Source organism: Monodelphis domestica, chromosome 7 (genome assembly GCF_027887165.1).
Source record: "Monodelphis domestica isolate mMonDom1 chromosome 7, mMonDom1.pri, whole genome shotgun sequence".
Lineage (NCBI taxonomy): Eukaryota > Metazoa > Chordata > Mammalia > Didelphimorphia > Didelphidae > Monodelphis > Monodelphis domestica.
This window is the reverse complement of record NC_077233.1, coordinates 266,632,022-266,650,929: the sequence shown is the minus strand read 5'-3', so window position 1 is coordinate 266,650,929 and position 18,908 is coordinate 266,632,022. Positions and strand designations below refer to the sequence as shown.

The 18,908-nt window shown below is 37.5% G+C and overlaps 1 protein-coding gene across 1 annotated transcript; it reads left to right on the top strand.

Moving 5' to 3' along the window:
• The first annotated feature begins 816 nt into the window (after nt 1-816).
• Nucleotides 817-2,568, top strand: LOC107650317 (endogenous retrovirus group K member 6 Env polyprotein-like). Its single transcript, XM_056806318.1, has one exon. The coding sequence runs from the start codon at nt 817-819 to the stop codon at nt 2,566-2,568; it is 1,752 nt and encodes a 583-aa protein (XP_056662296.1).
• The last annotated feature ends 16,340 nt before the right edge of the window (nt 2,569-18,908 follow it).

The following is an 18,908-nucleotide window of genomic DNA, read 5'->3' as shown; positions in this document are numbered from 1 at the left end:
GGTGGAAGTATGTGCATGTGATAATTGACACATACTCAAGGGTCATATGGGCCACGGCACAAACGGGAGAAAAAGTTTCTCATGTCATTGCACACTTGCTGGAAGCATTTGCGCATTTGGGCATTCCAAGTCAGATAAAAACTGACAATGGTACTGCATACACCAGCAAAAGGTTTGCAGAATTTTGCAAACTGTGGAATATAAACCACAAAACTGGAATTCCAGGTAACTCCACTGGTCAAGCAATAGTGGAGAGAGCTAACAGGACTCTCAAGAACCAGATACAAAAACAAAAAGGAGAGTACCTGACAATTTATGAAGGTGATATCTCTAAACCCAAACCTATTATCCCTAACAAACTGTTAAGGATAGTACTTTTAACTCTCAATCATTTCTCCATCCCAGGAGGGCTGAAGGCTACACCTATGCAGACGCATTTTGAGTGTCATGATACAATGGACACGGTGCAGCAGCCCTGGGTTTTTTGGAGATTGCCAGGAGACAAAGATTACAGAGGTCTGAACAGGCTAATAACGATGGGTCGAGGCTATGCTTGTGTTTCCACAGATAATGGAGAGATCTGGACTCCCAGTAAGCATCTCAAACCGTGGAAGGGACCGCTTCCAGATGCAAGGGGAGCAGAGGAACAGGCTCACCAGTCTAGCACCGCACCGGCTGCCCGAGACCAGGACGAGAAGCAGACGAGCATCGCTGCTGTCTCCAGTCAGCTACCTGATGGTCAAGCGCAGGGCACCGGGATCGAAGGCAACACTGGTGAATGCACGCACTCTGAACACTGACATTACATTTACTCTGATGGCATTCACTATTTTGACTTTGCTGAACAGCTGTCATGCTGAAGTCTACTGGTCCATCGTGCCCAAACCTCCTATTTTGAGAATGTTAACTTGGATGGACAAGCCCCCTCTGGTATATGTTAACAACACGGACTGGCTACCACACCCTATTCTAGCCAAACGTGTTCCTCTAGAGTCTGAAGGGGCTCTGTACAATTATTCAGGATCTACTGTGTATCCTCCATTTTGTATGTCTTTTAGAAATTCGTTTATTGGTAATTCTTTCTGTGTACCACGCAGACATCAAGCGTGGATTGTCAAAAATGCCACTGACAACAGTTATGTAGGGGTTGGCATGGGCGTGATAGGAATGGGAGATGAGTTAGCACGTAAGACGTTCCAACCTAAACACCCTGCTAACAAGTACCTATGTCCAAATCAGATAGGTACGGTACAAAAGGAGTTGCCATGGACAGATTGTTCTGTCCGAGTTCCCAGAAAGGTTAAGATGCCGGAAGCCACAGACTTTAACATCTACAATTGGGCACCCAGGTTACGTTGTGGTCGCTCTGAACAACTGACACGGTTAGACAAATACACTGACTATGAGAAATGGCACATGCCATGTCAGAATTTTCAGAAAATTGAGGACTTACTAGAAGTAGACATGGCTGGTTCTAGACTTGCTATTGAAGCAGGTCCAATACAGAACACACAGTGGAAGATAGTGGCTGCCACGCAGCCGATATACAAGTTTAAGGTCAAGGTGAAGAACTCAGGACTTGATCTTGAGTATGACAGTCACATCAATGTCACAGCATGTGTTTTTGCTCCTTATGTAATGCTAGTAGGTAACAACCTTCGAATTTTTAAAAATGACCAAGGTCTATATGAGATCAACTGCACAAAATGCCGACTACATCAATGCCTTAGTCCTAAACACCAAGATTCATATGTTGCTATCATGTATCATCCACCTTTAATGTGGGTACCTGTCAACTTGACAGAGACGTGGGCATCTACGCCTACGGTGCACATTGTTCAAAAGGCATTTAACATGGTTATACATAGGTCCAAGAGAATGGTCTTTGCACTTGTAGGAGCCGTAGTCTCAGTAATTGCCATGATCACATCACTAACCACGGCAACATTGGCATTAACTTCCTCTATCCAGAACCATGAGTTCATACAGGAAGTGGTGTCTAACTCTTCCAAATTATGGCACACTCAGCAGAGTATTGACTTAGCTTACAGAGATGAGCTGGACAGTTTAAAAGATGCTGTGTTTTGGTTAGGTAAAGAGGTTGAAGCTTTACACACAAGAATTACTTATCCCTGTCATTACAATCAAACGGGTTATTGTATTACTCCGTTGCCATATGATAATGTGTCATATGAATGGCAACTGGTCGTTCAGCACATCAAGGGTGCTTGGGGAAGTCATAACAGCACCTTGGACATTATTAAGTTGCAACAGCAGATCAACAAATTAGACCAAATTGTATATGAGAATGAAGCTGCAAATATAGCTGCAAATTGGGAAGCAACTTTATCTTCCCTAGATCCCCAAAATTGGTTTGGTAGAGCTAATTTAACCAGCATTGGTACTATCATTTTATTCATATTATTGGCTATTGGTTTGATTATACTTTGCAGCAGAAGCTGTAAAAACAGAGCCTACATTCGAGGCATACTGCCAGAATTGGCACGGTCTTATCACACTAGGCAATTGGTGCCTGAAAATGTTGAATTGAACACAACCGTTTTATGAAAGACCAGAGTATCATGATATTTTACATTCCAATCTTTGATATATACTGAGAAGGTGAAGGCATGTTTGCTATGTCACACGTCTGTCCCTCCTGAATTGTTCAGAGAGGATGTTTTTTCTTTAAAGGAATCTCTCCCGCCACACAATCAAAAAGAAAAGGGAGAGGAATCTTATACAGATCAGTATTTCTAAGAAATCTTACAGAGATCAGTATTTTGCTCTAAGATCAGTATTTATATTTTAGAGGAAACTTCTTAAAGTCACTCTTGATTGATCAACCTTGATTTTTTCTTTTGCACTATTAAGGCCAGAACTTTAAGCATAAAGAAGGTACTGTTAATGCTCTGATCCAGAATTATGAAGGTGCCAAGATTTCTAGAATTACAGTCACCTTACGGTCAGTAAGCATGAGAACATGACAGAAATTGTTAATTTTCAGTTGACCATTCTGGAGAGTGATGTCTGATTGCATGCAACGGGAATCATGATGAATACCAGACAGCCTAAGCCACGGTGATGCATTTTCCATGTGAAATGGATGCTTGAGGTTGGGGAATGCAGAGACATAGTGCACTGACGCCCTCAGTCACTGGAGGTCCTGGCATCGTCCTTCCAACCAGTTTCTTAGGTGGCAGGCATCTGGCAGTGAGAGCGAATAGATCCCAAAGATGCAGAATCAGTTCAAGAGAAGGAAAGCATTTATCCTTCAGGTCCAGAGGAGGTCAATTTTGCTAATCATGATGAGATCTGACAACTTCTCATGGTTCTGACTGGTGAAGAGTGACGTAGTTAACTGAAGCACCTATCTTGTCAGACGGAGAACTTCTACCTCATGAAACCAGGATCAGTGTTATGGAAATTATTTTTCTCTTTGACATTTTATATTTTATATAATTATTTTGTTAAGCACATAGATAGAAAAAAGGTTCACACTTGATTTTTATATTTGAGTTTTATAATCGGGTTTGATTTTCTCACTGTGAATTGTTATGATTGTGCACCAGTGTGTTTATATTTAGCGTGTGTTGAGTTACATTTTGATATCACTCTATTCATTTGTGTGTCAAACAAAAAGGGGGAGATGTAGCAGCCCAGCCCATAGACGTTGTGGGGAAGCAAGGAATGTGAGTGAGCACATGGCCATTATGTGCATGGCAATGAACTTTATTGCCAGCATGGCTGAAGTTTAGGCGCGAAACCTTGCTTTCCTGTGTCCCACTCACCTGAGGAGTAAAACCCCACCTTCACCTTGTCATAGGTTGTATTATCCAATAGGGGTACCCCAGATAACTCATCCATATGTATTGAGGTATCATATAACTGTTCAATATGTATTGAGCTGGCATGACTATAAATAAACCAGCTCCTCTAAGCTCCGCCCACTGGTTCAGGATTCCCGGGTCTGGCAAGTAGCAACTTCTCCCCTGTCCCTCTTCTCTATCTTTCTTAATAAGGCCTGGTCCTTAGACCAGGCCTGCCTTACTAAGGCCTGGTCATTAGTCCAGGCCTGCCTTACTTCCTCTCTTTCTCATAATGCTATCTAGCATTATCTACCTCTTGTAGTTCCTAGTCTCCTTTCCATCTGCACTAGCTTTATCCTCTGACCGGTACGGTGTTAAAAGAGGATCATTGTGTGGTTTCAGCCTGAATATTCACACCCAGTGGTCGGAGCTTAGCTGTGGCTCATACAAATAATATTCGTCTACTGACTCGGTTACTCACATCTCTAAAGTCGGCTCGTTCACGCCCTTCGCGGGTAAAAATCTCTTCTCTATCTCTATCCTCTCAAATTCTTCCCCCCTTGCAGCCTCTTGCAGGCCGGGAGGTTGCATTAAGCAAGGGACTGGGAGTAAATTGCTTAATTCTTAGGCTAGATATCTTACCCTATCCATTCTCTGACTTTCTCACTTCACTCTTTCTATATTTTGTAAATAAATATCTTTGGAATTAAAATAAATTCCTGGTGACCCTATTTTTATTTTATTTTTTTATTTTATTTAATCAATTTAGAACATTATTCCTTGGTTACAAGAATCATATTCTTTCCCTCCCTTTCCTCCCCCCACCCCTTCCATTAGCTGATGCTCAATTCCACTGGGTATTACATGTGTCCTTGATCAGAATCTATTTCCATGTTGTTGATGTTTGCACTAGGATGTTTGCAATCCTATTTTAAAATATAACCCAGTTCAACCTTTTTTTATAAATAAGCCTCTTTTCCCCTTTTACGCCTTCCAATGCAACAGACCCTCCAACACAGATTCACCAATGTAGAAGTCCTCCCTGAAATAATAATACTAATAATGATGATGACATACTGAGGGTTATTTGATTTCTCAGTAGCCTTCAGGGACTGATAGCCTCCCTCACCAGGAGCAGTGAGCTATAATGCCTCCAAGACAGTGTTGGTAAAACCAGGAAACAGGGATTTATTTTTATAATAAACAAAGAAGCATGAAGGGAAGATTAAGGAACAAGGGTTCCCTAGCTCTAAGAAAATCTCACTAGCCTCCTCCCTTCTAAAATTCCCTAATGGGAATTGCTTCATTATCTTGATATTCCCTAAGACTTGGCCTATCTCTAACTAATATTCCCCATCTTTACTAGCTACACCTAAATCTAATTAATCCTCCCAGGCTGGTTTATAAAATGAACTAGTTCTCCAAATATAGTCAGGATTGAACTCTTGATGGCTGAGTTCAACCTAGTTTGATCTCAGGCCCTCACCAACACTGTCTTGGCTTAGACCAGGCTTGCTGTTCACAGACTTTCTTCATGTTAATAATCTTCTCAACAGACAGTACTTTTTAGCCAACGGGAACACTTTACTCGTACTTCAATGTAGGTTTTATCCAAGCAAGAACAAACAGAGATAAGGTATCTTAACTCTCCTCAGCTCCAGGGACAGGAAGTCAAGGCCTCCAATCTGCTCAAGAGACTAAGCCCAGAGCCCTGAGCAATAGTTGGTTCCCTTCAAATCCCCTCTCTGAGTTCCATAATCCTTTGTCATTTGATTCCTGGAATGCAGCTAAATTCTTTCCTTACTTACATTTCATCCATTTCTCTTTTTCCCTCTGGCATCCCTCAGCAACTGCCACTAAGGCAGCAGAATGAATCCCAATGCCCTTGGCTGGCTTTTATAAGCAGTTTTCTCCAGGTCACTTCCTGTCTCTCTGGTTTCTCCTTCCTTTTACTGTGGACTGGTCTATCTCATCTCAGGAACAAATCAAAGTCTCAAAATTTCCTCAATTTGCAGAGGGTAGGGGAGGCAGTGCTTTTCATGGTTAATTATTATTGTCTGTAAGTTTTGTTTTGTTTTGTTTTTTTGCCTTAAGATTTGCTTCCCTCTCTAGTAGTACATTCTTGTGTCATTCTAATTGTAGCTCTCTCATACTTAAACTTTCTGTCTGGAGTATTATGTTTTCCTCTTTGACCTAGAAGCTACAGGTTTAGAATATTATAGTCTTTAATGGTTTAAATTTTTTGTGAACAAATTCTATTTTTACCTCACATTCTGGGTCTAACAGACCTAAACAGTATTATTTTATAATTTCTCGAAAAATGGTAGGCAAGTGTTTGGGATATTTTAAATTTTGCCATGCTATTCTGAGAATCAGATGATTATCAAGTCTCCTTAACATGTTTTCTAGGTTGTAATGGTAGATATCTTACGTATTCTTCTATTGTTACTATTTTTAATGTTTTTCTAATGGTCATTATTTAATAGAATCATTGAGTTCTCTTTAACCCATGCTATTTTTCAATGAATGTTACTTTAATCATGCTCTCTACTTTCCATTTTAAGCTTTTTATTTTCCTTCCTTTTTTTTTGACGAGTAATTTTATTTTAAATTTCACCTTTTTTCTCTTGCTTTATTTTTCTTCATTTTTGAAGACTTCAAGACTAAGTCTTTCTATTCTCTGAGGATCTAATTGTATATAATGTAGAGTTATTCTCTTTTTCTCAATTGAGCTCTTGGTTCTCTTAATCTATGTCATGTCTTTTCTCTATAAGTAGTTTAACCCTTTTTACTCATGTCCCCCACTTCATTTCTTGGATAACGACTTTGTGTCACGTTCTATCTCTACTCTTTTTTGCACTGTTAGGTGGAGTAGGCAAGCCCTGTGCCCCCTTGGAATCTGAATTCTGCTCCTATTACCATTCTTCATTAGATGGCTGGAAATAAATGTGGCCTCTTACAATTTCAGAATTGTTTCATCTTATAGATTCGTAATGCAATTGCTGATCTTGGCCCCAAATCTGTCTCCTTCTCCTTGCATAATCCCCTACCCAGAGCCATTTCACTCCGTTGCTATAGCTCTGATATAATTCACTTAGATGTAAAAAATGTGTTCCTCATAGGCTTCTGTGAAGGTTCCTATCTCCAACCTCTCAACAGGGGACTATTTAGTACAGTCTACTAGTCCCCTCTTCTGCCAAAGACTCAGCAGTAGCCCTTTTGGTTGAAGGCCCCATTGACCAGAGTTTGTGATGATTTCTGTCTCCTTTTTCATATTCCCTATCTAATTTGCTAAAGTCTTCTGGCTATCTTCTTGTATAATCTTAGTCTAAATAAAGGAGTTTACTCTGATCATTGTTTCATCTGGAGCCAATCTAAATCTGTGACTGGGTATATACTGCTGAGGTTGGATCCTCCATGACTTTTCACATTTTCATTTTTTTTAAGCAGTCCCCAAAGAAATAATTGTCTGTTAAATCCTTGACTATTGAATTCCAACTATATTTCCAACTTGACTTTGGAACCAACTATACTAAAACAAATATAGAAAATATGCACTGGTGTTAAAAGTAATAAGTAAAAGAAAAGGAAAATAGATTGCCTGGTACTTGAGTGAACATGATTACTTACTAGATAACATGAATTAGGTAGTGCCCTTGGGTTTCCTAAGATACTGCAAGGTCACTTAGTTGATTATGAGAAAAGCAAGTCTGAAACATTTTAATTGTTGGCAGACGGATCTTTTGGCAAAGAAATAATGGTTTGGGATTCCAAGAAAATGCAACCGATAGCACTTTCTATTTTTTATTAAATAAACAAAACACTTATAAAGATTTCCCTGACAAACAAAACGGGAAGCAGTTTTAAAAGTAATTATACTCATGTCACCTAGAAAGACACTTATAAAAAACAATACTATATAAGATGTGTTTGGAACCAAGGGGAAATTATGATAGTTATGTAGTAAATTTAATAGTATTTTAATGTAAATAGTCATTTTGTTAACTCTCACCCAAAATCTAATAATACACATTTTCATTGCTGAGTAATCTGATTTGGGTGATGTAATTCTGACCAGTAAGAGATAATATGATGTAGTGAAAAGAACACTGGACAAACATTCAAATCACTATTCACCTCTATACTGTATATACGACATTGAATAAAAGAGTCATCTCATCTCTCCAGACATCAGTTTACTTATCCATCAAATAAAAGAGATTGAATCGGATCATTTCTTAGGTTCTTTCTGTCTCCAAGTTCCATTATTCAATGATGGGAAAAGATTCTGAGAACCGGAGGATCTGTGGGATTGCTAAACTATTAAGACTAGAGTCTCATTGTTATGGGGTTTCCTTTGGGTTAAACTGACAATGTCACTAATAGCACCAAATAGTGATCCTGATATTACACAGGTTACTTGCTTCAATAACACAAAAAGAATTTAATCTTGTCAATCACAATGTCATATTTACATAATTAGGACATTGTGACATTGTGCACCAAAAACTTTTGGGAATTTAGACTCTGAGGATAGTTCACCTGTACAATTTAATCCCACTTAAACAAATCTCTTTTTCTATCTCTCTATCTCTGTCTTTGAGTGTCTCTTTCTCTGTGTCTCACTCTTTGTGTCTCTATCTTTATGTCTCTCTCTGTCTCTGTTTCTGTTTTCTTCCTCTTTTTCTGTCTATTGTCTCTTTCTATCTCTCTCTGCCTTTTTATTTATCTGTTTCCTATTTCCATCTTTTCTCTGCCTTCTGACTGTCTGTTTCCAACTCTGTTTCTCTGATTCTCTATGCCTCTATATTTACACTGTAATTTTCTGTTTCTATTTCATTTTGCATCTGTTTCCCTGCCTCAGTCTGTCTCCATCTCTTCTCCTGCTATTTCTCTATTTCTGTCCACCTGTCTCTATTTTTCTCTGACTCTATCTGTTTCTTTCTTCTTTTCACCTTCCTTCTCTTTCGCCTTCCCCCTAGACAAGAGAAATTGGGGTTTGGGGATAGGATCATCAATATAATTATAATTCTAGCAACCTGTTAATTAGTAGTACAAACTACACTTCTCTCTTTTGTTAATTATTTAGAAAAGGAAGTGCCTTGATAAACCAGAAATTCCACTTAGTGTATTCACCACTGTATATGATAATTTTCTTCAATCCAACAAGAATTTATTAAGTGCCTACTATAAATGCCAGGCTATAGTTATATAAAGAAAAAGATGAAAGCAGTCTCTTTCCTCAAAAATTCATTTTTGGGGAGGAAAAACCATAAAAAATGCTTAAGTAAATACACAAATATACACAAACCAATCAAAAATTCTTTGGGAGTTAAGACTAATAACTGAAAGTATGAGAAGAAATTTTTCCTTTGGGTGGGTGAGTGACACTTGAATTAAGCCTATTTTGGATATGGGTGAGGGTGAGGAAGAAGAAACACCATTCTAGGAAAGGAGACAGCCTGTGAAACAAAGATGGGAAATGGAATGTTATTTATGGGAAACATCAAGCCGACCAGTTTGGCTGGAATGGGTTGTTCTTGATGGGGCATAACATGAAATCAATTTAGAAAGATAGATTGAAGTCAGATTGTGAGGCATGCCCAAGAGTATTTCTATGACTGCTTTCCCTCATTGCCCCAGCTTCTGGTCATTTTCCCCTGTCTATCGCTGCATCTGATCTTATGCCAGGGACATCATTATGCTCTAATGAGCAGAGACATTTCAACAGAAAGGAGCTAGACCACTATGGAACTACTAAGTGCTGGAAGAAAATGAGGAAAACTCTGCCCTGTTAACTCTTGGATGGAAAATAAAGTATTCATTCAAGTTATTTCATCACCAATTAATATTTACCAAGGATATATACATATATCATGTATAAAATGTACACAGAAGTTATGTATTATAGATGCATGGAATTATGTATTATGCTATGGCCCTGGACAAGTTTTTAAAGAAAGATAAGCACAATCTGCCTTCTGAGCATTCAAAATTTTGTTCTGCTTCTTTTTGAAGAGTTTCTTCAGCTCTACTAACTAAAAGGACTAAAAAGATTTAGTATTACAGAAGTCAAATAGTCACTAATCAAAATAATTCTTAATTAAGGATTGTAGTAGATAATGAAACTTGATGAATTATAGTGGTGGGGAATTTTAGAGAAGTTGCACCAGGAAGTAAGCCAAGGAAGAGACTGAATCTTGAGCCCCTCCCCTACACCACTTCCTGTTTCTTTTTCTAACTGGCTGGGTAAAGATCTTCTCACAGATGGTAAATTGAAGATTTTCTCACTAGTAACCCAATCCCACAACTAGTACTTTAACTAAAAGAGCTTTTATTCTTTGGGGAGAGGGGTAAGAAGAGGTTGGGGGAAATAGGGAAATGAAGGCTCTCCCTAATTTCTAAGTTATCTTGTTGATTGAAGATTTTGGAATATAGTCAATTCAGAAAACAAAATTATCTCCCCCTAAGGGTAGATATCAACAGCACTGCTGACAAGTCTCTTCTGGGCAAAAACTAAATCTCTCTTCAGCTCACAGTACAGGTAGAAGGCAATGGCCAGAGAAGAGGCGAAGGGGTCTGTCTTCCACCTTCAGGTAGAAACAGCCAAGTGGGAATATGAAGTGTCAGGCAGCTGGAGCTTCCTAACTGCTAACTTCCAGGTTCCATTGGAACAGCCTCTCCTCCCCCGCTGATTCGTGTCCAAGAGTTCTGAGGTCCTTTGCTTTTTGCAGATCCATTTTTCTTTGCCCAATATTTTCATTTACAGGATCATAGTATTTAAAACTGGAAAAAATTTAGAATCCATTTGATTCAATCCCCTCACTTTACAGATAAGGAAACTGAGTAACAGAAAAATTAGAAAACTTGCTTATTATCACATAGGCAATTGGTAAAATAGTCATGTCATGAACTGCCACTCTGATGACGTTTATAACAAAGGGACTGGTAATTTTTACCTGATTGAACAGTAGCATGGGTATGTAAACAGAAAGCTAGCCTCATGATCAGAAAGATTTAGATTAAAATACAGTTTCTGATATGCAATTCCTATTCTATAATCAACAGACTTCGCTTCATTTTAAAGTTCTTCTTCCCTGACTTCCTTCATCTTCTGGCAATCACCAAACCCAACCCTCTGGATGACACTACATTCTTGGCCATTCTTTCCAGTACTGGCTGTACCTTTTCTCATAATGTATTCCCCAAAAATGTATCACCTAATCCAAATCCTAGAGACTGCTATGATCTGCTTCCCAAAAAATTTTCCTTCTTTTCTCAAAGAGTTCACTATCTGATTCATAGTGTTTTCCACTCCAATTTCTGCTATCCTACTAAAGGATTTCAAAAATCATTTTGATGTTTACTCAAACACCCTAATTTCCCAGTTTCTCAAACTACTCAACTCCTATAATTTACTCCTACCCTCAACCTCAGTTACTAAAAGGGATGGTCATATTCTCCAATTTTGTTATCACCTACAAGTCTTTCACTTCCATAATGAAGAACTCTAAATTTCCTTTATCTAATCATAATCTTCTATCATTCCATTCTTTATATCTTCCAAACCTATCTTTCAACCTCATTGTGATCTCTAATCCTTTAAGCCTCAGGTTTTTTCCCCCCAAATTCTCATGCCTGCCCTGGCTATCCTCCTTTCTCAGTTCTATCACATTTGGCCAGTTCAATTTTACATGGTCTCCTACTCTCTAATCCATTTCTTCATTGTCTAATCTTTGCTTACAACAAGCAAAACTTCAAACTTGAATCATTCTCACCATCCATCTCCTTCAATTCTATTTAAATGCTGATGAATAGATCTGGAAGAAATCTCATCATTCTACTTATTCATTCTACCTCAAATTAGTGTTATCCAATTTCAATTGTTTCCCTCACTGCAGAAAGGCAATCCTTTTACTCTTTTTAATCAGTTTTCTTTCCCACTCACTGCAGTGAATTTTCTGAGTTTTTTTGTCATCAAGCTTCTCATAGAATTATCTTCCTGATTGAAGAATTTACCTAATATCTTATGAAGAAAATTGAAGCCATTAGCTAAGAGTTCCCCTTTCTGCTCTCCTCACCTCAACACTGCCATTTACTTCAGCACCCATGATTTGCATCTTACCACTCCATCTGCTAATTTCATGTGCTTGCACTGGAATTCTTTTCCTCTACACCTCGGATATTTTCTTTCCTTCAAGATATCCCAAGTGCCATCTCTTTCATTAGGATTTTCATGGTCCCCCTATTCCCAACTTCTCTTGCTTTCCATTCCAAATTACTTATTTGATTTATATATAGCTTATGTATCCTAATATATGGCTATTTTGCCTTCCTTTTCTAGTGGATGCCATAGACTCCTTTGCATTGTCTTTGTATCACTAGTAGTACTGTGTCTGTTACAAAGGTATAAAAATAGGCATTGTACCTTTAATTTCTTATGGTGTAGAAAAATGAGGAAACTCCCTCTACTAATGTATTCAGCATCTTCTCTTTAGTTTATTTTCTTAGAGAGATGTTGAGAGGACTTCAGGGTTTAGTGACCTGCTAAATACCACGTAATTAATATATTTCAGAGGTAGAATTTGAACTCAGATCTTTTAGGATCAAGGGCCAGCTCTCCACTATACCATGTTACTTCTCACCTATAGAATGATAAACCCATAATAAATTCTGCTTGGTTGATTGATTAATTGATTGAGACAAGCAAGTAATCTAATGTCTAAGTGTTTTCAAGTAACTGTCTATGACTATAAATTAGAGAATTGCCTAATTCCTTACACTGATAAAATCAAAAATTCAGATCAAAATTTTTATAGTTAGTTTTCCAGAGCATTATTTATAAAAAAAGCATTTACAAGTCCACTGCATGTGTAATAAGCTCAGTTGGAGAAAGGCTTTGCAACTAAATAGGTAAATTAAAAATGTTTTGTACAGAATAAACAGTCTCCCAGTTAAATTATTTCCTTTCTAAGTCAATTGCCTAGGCGAATACCTAAATTGCCAGCTAATTTTTCCAGCAAAAAGCCATTTGGCAAATTCACCTCTTGTCTGCCAACTCAGAAACAGAGAGGAGAGCTAGTTTTAAATTACCTCAAATGCATTAGTCCACTTGCAGAGCCCAGTGAATAACTATTTCCTATCACATATCAAACTACATCCAAATGTTGAAATTCGTTATCAAGAAATGATTCATTGTTTGGACCTCTTTCTATTTTGCTTAATGTTCTATTTAAGATTATAAGAAATGATCATTAGATCTGATTTTCAGTCAACTTCTAATAAATATTTTCTCCTTAGTCTTTCTTTTGTAAATTCTTATAAATACTGGAAAATTTAAAAATGTCCATTTCCATATTTAACTCTACTTTCATGTAAGAGCAAATTTGCTGTGTATACATTATGATTTCGGTCATCTCAGTCATATACATGTAGCAGCTGTGATACCCAGGAAAAAATGCCTACTCTGCTAAGCAAAAGGCAAATCCCATGAATATGAATGCATCTCTGAGTGGCCTAGAAGCTCACAACATGTTAATCTTATGTGAAGTTATAGCTTGAGAAAAGCAATTTTAAATAGCTGTTACTGACTGACTAGTCATTATATAGTTTAAAATCAACAGCTTGGTCTCAACTCTGTGTTTCAAATTTGAGTCATCAATTTGCGGTTTTAAACGTACGAAGAATAAAGGAGGTGGGGGAATAAAGGTTATTGTGCAATGTACCTCAAAAAAGTCCAAAGTAGTGTATAAAGTGGGGTTGGACTAAGTCTCCATTAGCCAAATCATATGTAAAAATCATTTAACTAAACTAATGTCTCATTAAATTAGACAAAAGCTTACACATTTTCTTAGATAATATGGAAATTAATGTTTTGTCACTGGAAGAGAATATGTGCATCTATAAAAAGAGACTAAATGGAATATTTATTTTGTGTTAACAGGAAAGAAAAGTGAAATCAGACCTCGCCCAACTGCCCCCCCCAAAAAAGCATGTTATCAATTTTCTCTAGGAACATTTTTATGGAAAAACGAGGATCATAAAGCAGCATAGCATTACTAGCAGATTATAAATAGACAAGGACAACTTTTATGCATACGTTAATATCATTACTTTTAATTTTTTTCATTTTAAAAAAGACTTTAAATGAAGGAACAAATAATAGTAATCTCTCGTTTTGATGTGGCATTTTACATTTCTAAAAATTATTTTTTCCAAACTACTTTGTGTGGTTAGTAATGAAAATATCATTATCCATTTTTATAAAGAGAAGCTTAGCAAGCTTAAGGAAGTTTTACATTATGGCATAACCAAGGATTGGCCTCAGACTTTCTAAGATTTCCCTTATATCTTATTTTTTTAATAGTCATTCTGGTGGCAGCATCAAGTCAAAGTATTGTCTTTACCTGTACATAGTATCAAAAAGTAATTTACATGCATTGGTATTTTCAGTCACTTATAAATATGCAGTAATGATGTCCTTCTCCTCTCTATCTTTTTGTCTCTGTCTCTTCCTCTATCTCTTTCTCTCTGACCCTCTCTTCAGCATCATTCCCTCTCTCCACATATATCACATATGTAACATATGCATACATATAGACATGTGTACATATAATCATATGTGTCTATATGTGGAAAACACATACATGACACAAATTTATGTTTGGTAGGCAGTAACATTTTCTCCATCACTTTCTTCAGTCTAGATAATCAAGTAAACATTAAATCAAGCTATGATTTATAAAGTTTATCTATTTCTACTATGTAAATGCTAACACTAAAGATTTGGCAATCAGCTTTTGAGAGCTTGTTAAAGCTGGTTCCAGCACACCCTTGGATTCCACTCTCATATCAAACAATCAAAAGACCAAATTAGTTATGAATGAGCTCTTAACCAATTTAAGAGGATTATAGAATGTAGGTCAGTTGATCACAGGCAGCTGCTTCTATAAAAGAAAAATCTTTTGATGCTGGGAGTCTTAAAAGAGATGTTCAGCTCACCCAAACCCTCTAAATATCCAAAAATAAAATACAAAATACCTCTAAACAAAGGAAAGCAGGAAGGATACATCTCACTGGGCTGAGAGGGGAAAATAGCCTGGTGTGAGATGCATCAAGGGAACATAGCCAAATAGTCTGAGGCAACAAAATAATCAACAGAGAAGAAGCCTAAGTCTAACCCTACAGAGGCCCAAGGTAAGGAAACTTCAGAACCCTATTCATGGCCTAACAAAATTGGCAGGAGGATGAAGCAGCTCAATACCAGTCCTACCCACTTCCACATTACTGAGGTAATGAAAGGAAAAAGTGGGGAACAACCCAACACAGGAGATAGTACAGAAAAGAATACCCTGAAAACCTAGAACAGTGGTCCCTCCCTACCAGGAGGAGAGGAGAACCTCAACTAATAGAAAAGATAATGAGTGAAGAAAATAATGCACAAAATGCAAAAAACTCTAACCTTAGAAAGTTACTTTAGTGACAAGGAATATCAAAATATAAACACAGAAGAGGACAACAATGGCATAAAGGAAACATGTGAAGTCTCAAAGAAAAGTGAGAAAGGATGTCAGGCCCCAAAATATCTCTTGGAAAAACTTAAAAAAGAAGTTAAAAAATAAAATAAAAGAATTCATAGAAAGATTCAACAACTTCTAAACTAACAATGTACTAAATGGTAACGAAAGCCCCCAAAATAGACTGAAGAAAACAACTCCCTAAAGATTAGAATGGGCTAAATGGAAACACAAAAACTTAAAGGGAAAAAAAAATCCCTAAAAATTAGATTTGAGCAAATGAAAGCTAATGACTCCATAAGGCATCAGGAAACAAAAATCAAAGGAATGAAAAAATATCTGAAATGCCTTACTAGAAAACAATTGGTCTAGAAAATAGAAAATAGATCCAGGAGAAACAAGTTAAGAATCACTGGAATACCTGAATGCTTTGGGGAAAAAAAACCCTTAACACAATATTAAAAGAAATCATTATGGGAAATTATTCTGATATTCTCACACAAAAAGGAAAAATAAAAATTACAAGAATCTGCAGTTATCTACTGAAGGAGACCTCAATGTAAAACATTTCAGAACTATTATATAAAATTCAAAAACTCCTAGACCAAGGGAAAAGTACTGCAAGAAGCCAGAAGGAAACAATTCAAATATGTAGCTATAAGGAGGATTATACATATCCTGGAAGCTTCTAAATTAAAGGGCCAGAAGGTATGGAACATGCATGTTGATTTAGAATTTTGAACTATAGAGACCACATAATCCCCCTTTCCTTTTTCCTGTTTGTGCATCTCTGTATGTGCAGGGATCTTTCAGTATCTGTATTCCGTGGATGTGCTTACTGGTTTCATGGCAGGAGAGGGAGGAGCGGCTTTTTTAATTTTGCTAGCCTTACTTCCTTATACTTCAAGATAAATATTAAATAAATATTATTAAATACATTAATATTTATTAATATTAATACAATAATATTAAATAATATTACTTGGAGTACTGGATATTAATTTTAATGTTTACATTGTTTGGCAGACCATGAAAGGATTCTAGAACTCAGCTTTTCTTTTTCCTTTTCTTTAAAGCTGGCAGACCGCTTATAGCCAAGCAACCCAGCAGTTTAAAACTGCTACTGGTTTGCATACAAAGCTGCTTTTCTACTGGTAATTTTCAAACCCCCTCTCCAGCCGCCCAGCTGTGACTCATTCCTCTAGCTCTCCTCCCGCCTTCCAAGCCTCTGGCAGCTGCGAGTATTTGAGTATTTTTACACCCCAGCCGCCCTGCCGCACCCAGCCACCTTAATTTAGGGGACTTGGTGGAGAAGCTTCTACCCACCCATGGCCCAGAGAGCAGCACTATTGGCCTGATTAATCATTCCTGCCCACAGTTCGATCAAATCCAGTCAAATCCGGGCTAAGCAGGCTCCCCAGCTGCCTCAAATTACTACCTCAGCCACTGTACCTGGGGCCCACTCTAGTGATACTACTTCCTCCAACTACTGAAGCCTAGTCACACCTGGCTTGGCTTCTCATATCCATGGCTCCAGAGCTACTGTTGGTTTTTGTTTTCTTTTTATTGCTGCTGCTCCTGCCCCTTCTGCTGCCCTGATATCTGTTCTAGCTGGTGAGTATAAGCTTCACTTTCTCCAGCCAGAATAAAGGGAAGCCCCTTTTTCTGCTGGACAGCTGATTGCCCCCAGGTCCCAACAGGCTCTTTGTCATGGCTGGGAGGGTCCGAGCCCTTTTTTTAACCACCCCTAACTATGCCCCTAACCCCTCCCAGATGTAGTGCTGACTCTTGTCCACTAGAGGTAAATATTGAACACTAATTTTTTCTTCTTTCTTTCCTTTTTTTTCTTTCTCTTCGCTTTTATTTTTTCCCTTTTCCTGCTTAGCTACAATGGGAGTTTGCTGCCACCAGATGGCAGCAATAAATAAATAAATAAAATTTAAAAATTAAATTAAAAAAATTTCCCCTTTTTAAAAAAAATAAAATTCAATAAATTATAAAAAATCATAAAATTAAATAAGCTAAATATCCTCACCTTCTACCCCACCCCTTATAATAAAAAATTTTTTAAGAAATAAATTAAATATACATTATTTTTTTCCTACTTTGATTAAAATGCTACGCAACATAAATGCTACCATTCGTGAAAGTCTTTTGCTTTTTGCCCAATTAGAAGCATGTAAAATTCCAAATTCCCTACTCCTCCACATAATCCTAGGACATTTTATTTTTCTGATCTTCATTCTTAAGACAAAAGGTACCTCTATACAAGAGATTGAAGCATAAATGCTGGCCAATAGGAAAATTCAATCAAAAAATTTCAAAGACATGACCTAATAAAAAATAATGATCCCACCCAAAAGAAGACTGAATTTTGCAAGCCTGCTCCTGAACCACAAATAGAGAATGAACCTATTTCTCCCAAAATGGAGATGAGACACCCCTCTCATATTCATCAGGTGCAGACCCTTCTCTCCTGTACTCTGCAACATCTCTCTCATGCTCTGCAACTCCTGGCTAATCTTACCTCCCCTAATCTTTCTTCTAACCCCCCATCCTCCCCTGCCTTTTCTCCCACCTCACAAACAACCCGAATTCCAAAGAAAACTCATTCTATTACCATATCTTTTCCTACCAATATTGCCTTGGCACCCCTACAGTCAACTTCTAAGGAATCACAGATATCATATGAGTACTATGAAAGACTTTTCCCATTAAAGGAAGTGCCCAAAAGATGATACAATGGGGATGTGTTGACCCTAAGACAACATATTCCTTTTACTCCCCAAGAAATTAGAGAACTGACACATAATATACCTTCATTTGAATCTGAAACTTTGGTTGTGACCAAGAAGATGGTTGATATTTTTTATCAATATGACCTGTCCTATTAGGATGTTGAGAATTTGCTTAATGTTTTTCTTTTTTTTATTTATTTATTGAGTCAATTTAGAACATTATCCCTTGGATACAAGAATCATATTATTTCCTCCCTTCCCTTCCCTCACCCTTCCTGTAGCTGACATAGAGTTTTACTGGATATTACATGTGTCTTTTATCAAAACCTATTTCCATGTTGTTGGTGTTTGCATTAGGATGTTCATTCAGAGACTACATCCATAGCCATGTCCATTCAACCGATGTAATCAAGCACTTGTTATTCTTCTGTGTTTCTACTCTCACAGTTTTTCCTCTGAATGTGGATAATGTACTTTCTCGTAGATCCCTCCAAGTTGTTCAGGATCATCACATTGCCACTAATGGAGAAGTCCATTACATTCGATTGTACCACAGTGTATCAGTCTCTGTGTACAATACTCTCCTGGTTCTGCTCCTTTCACTCTGCATCAATTCCTGGAGGTCATTCTAGGTCCCATGAAATTCCTCCAGTTTATTATTCCTTTGAACACAATAGTATTCCATCACCAAAATGTAGCACAATTTCATCAGCCATTCCCCAATTGAAGGGCAGCACTTCATTTTCCAATTTTTTTCCCAGCACAAAGAGAACAGCTATGAATATTCTTTTAACAAGTCTTTTTCCTTATTATCTCTCTGGGGTACAAACCCAGCAGTGCTATGG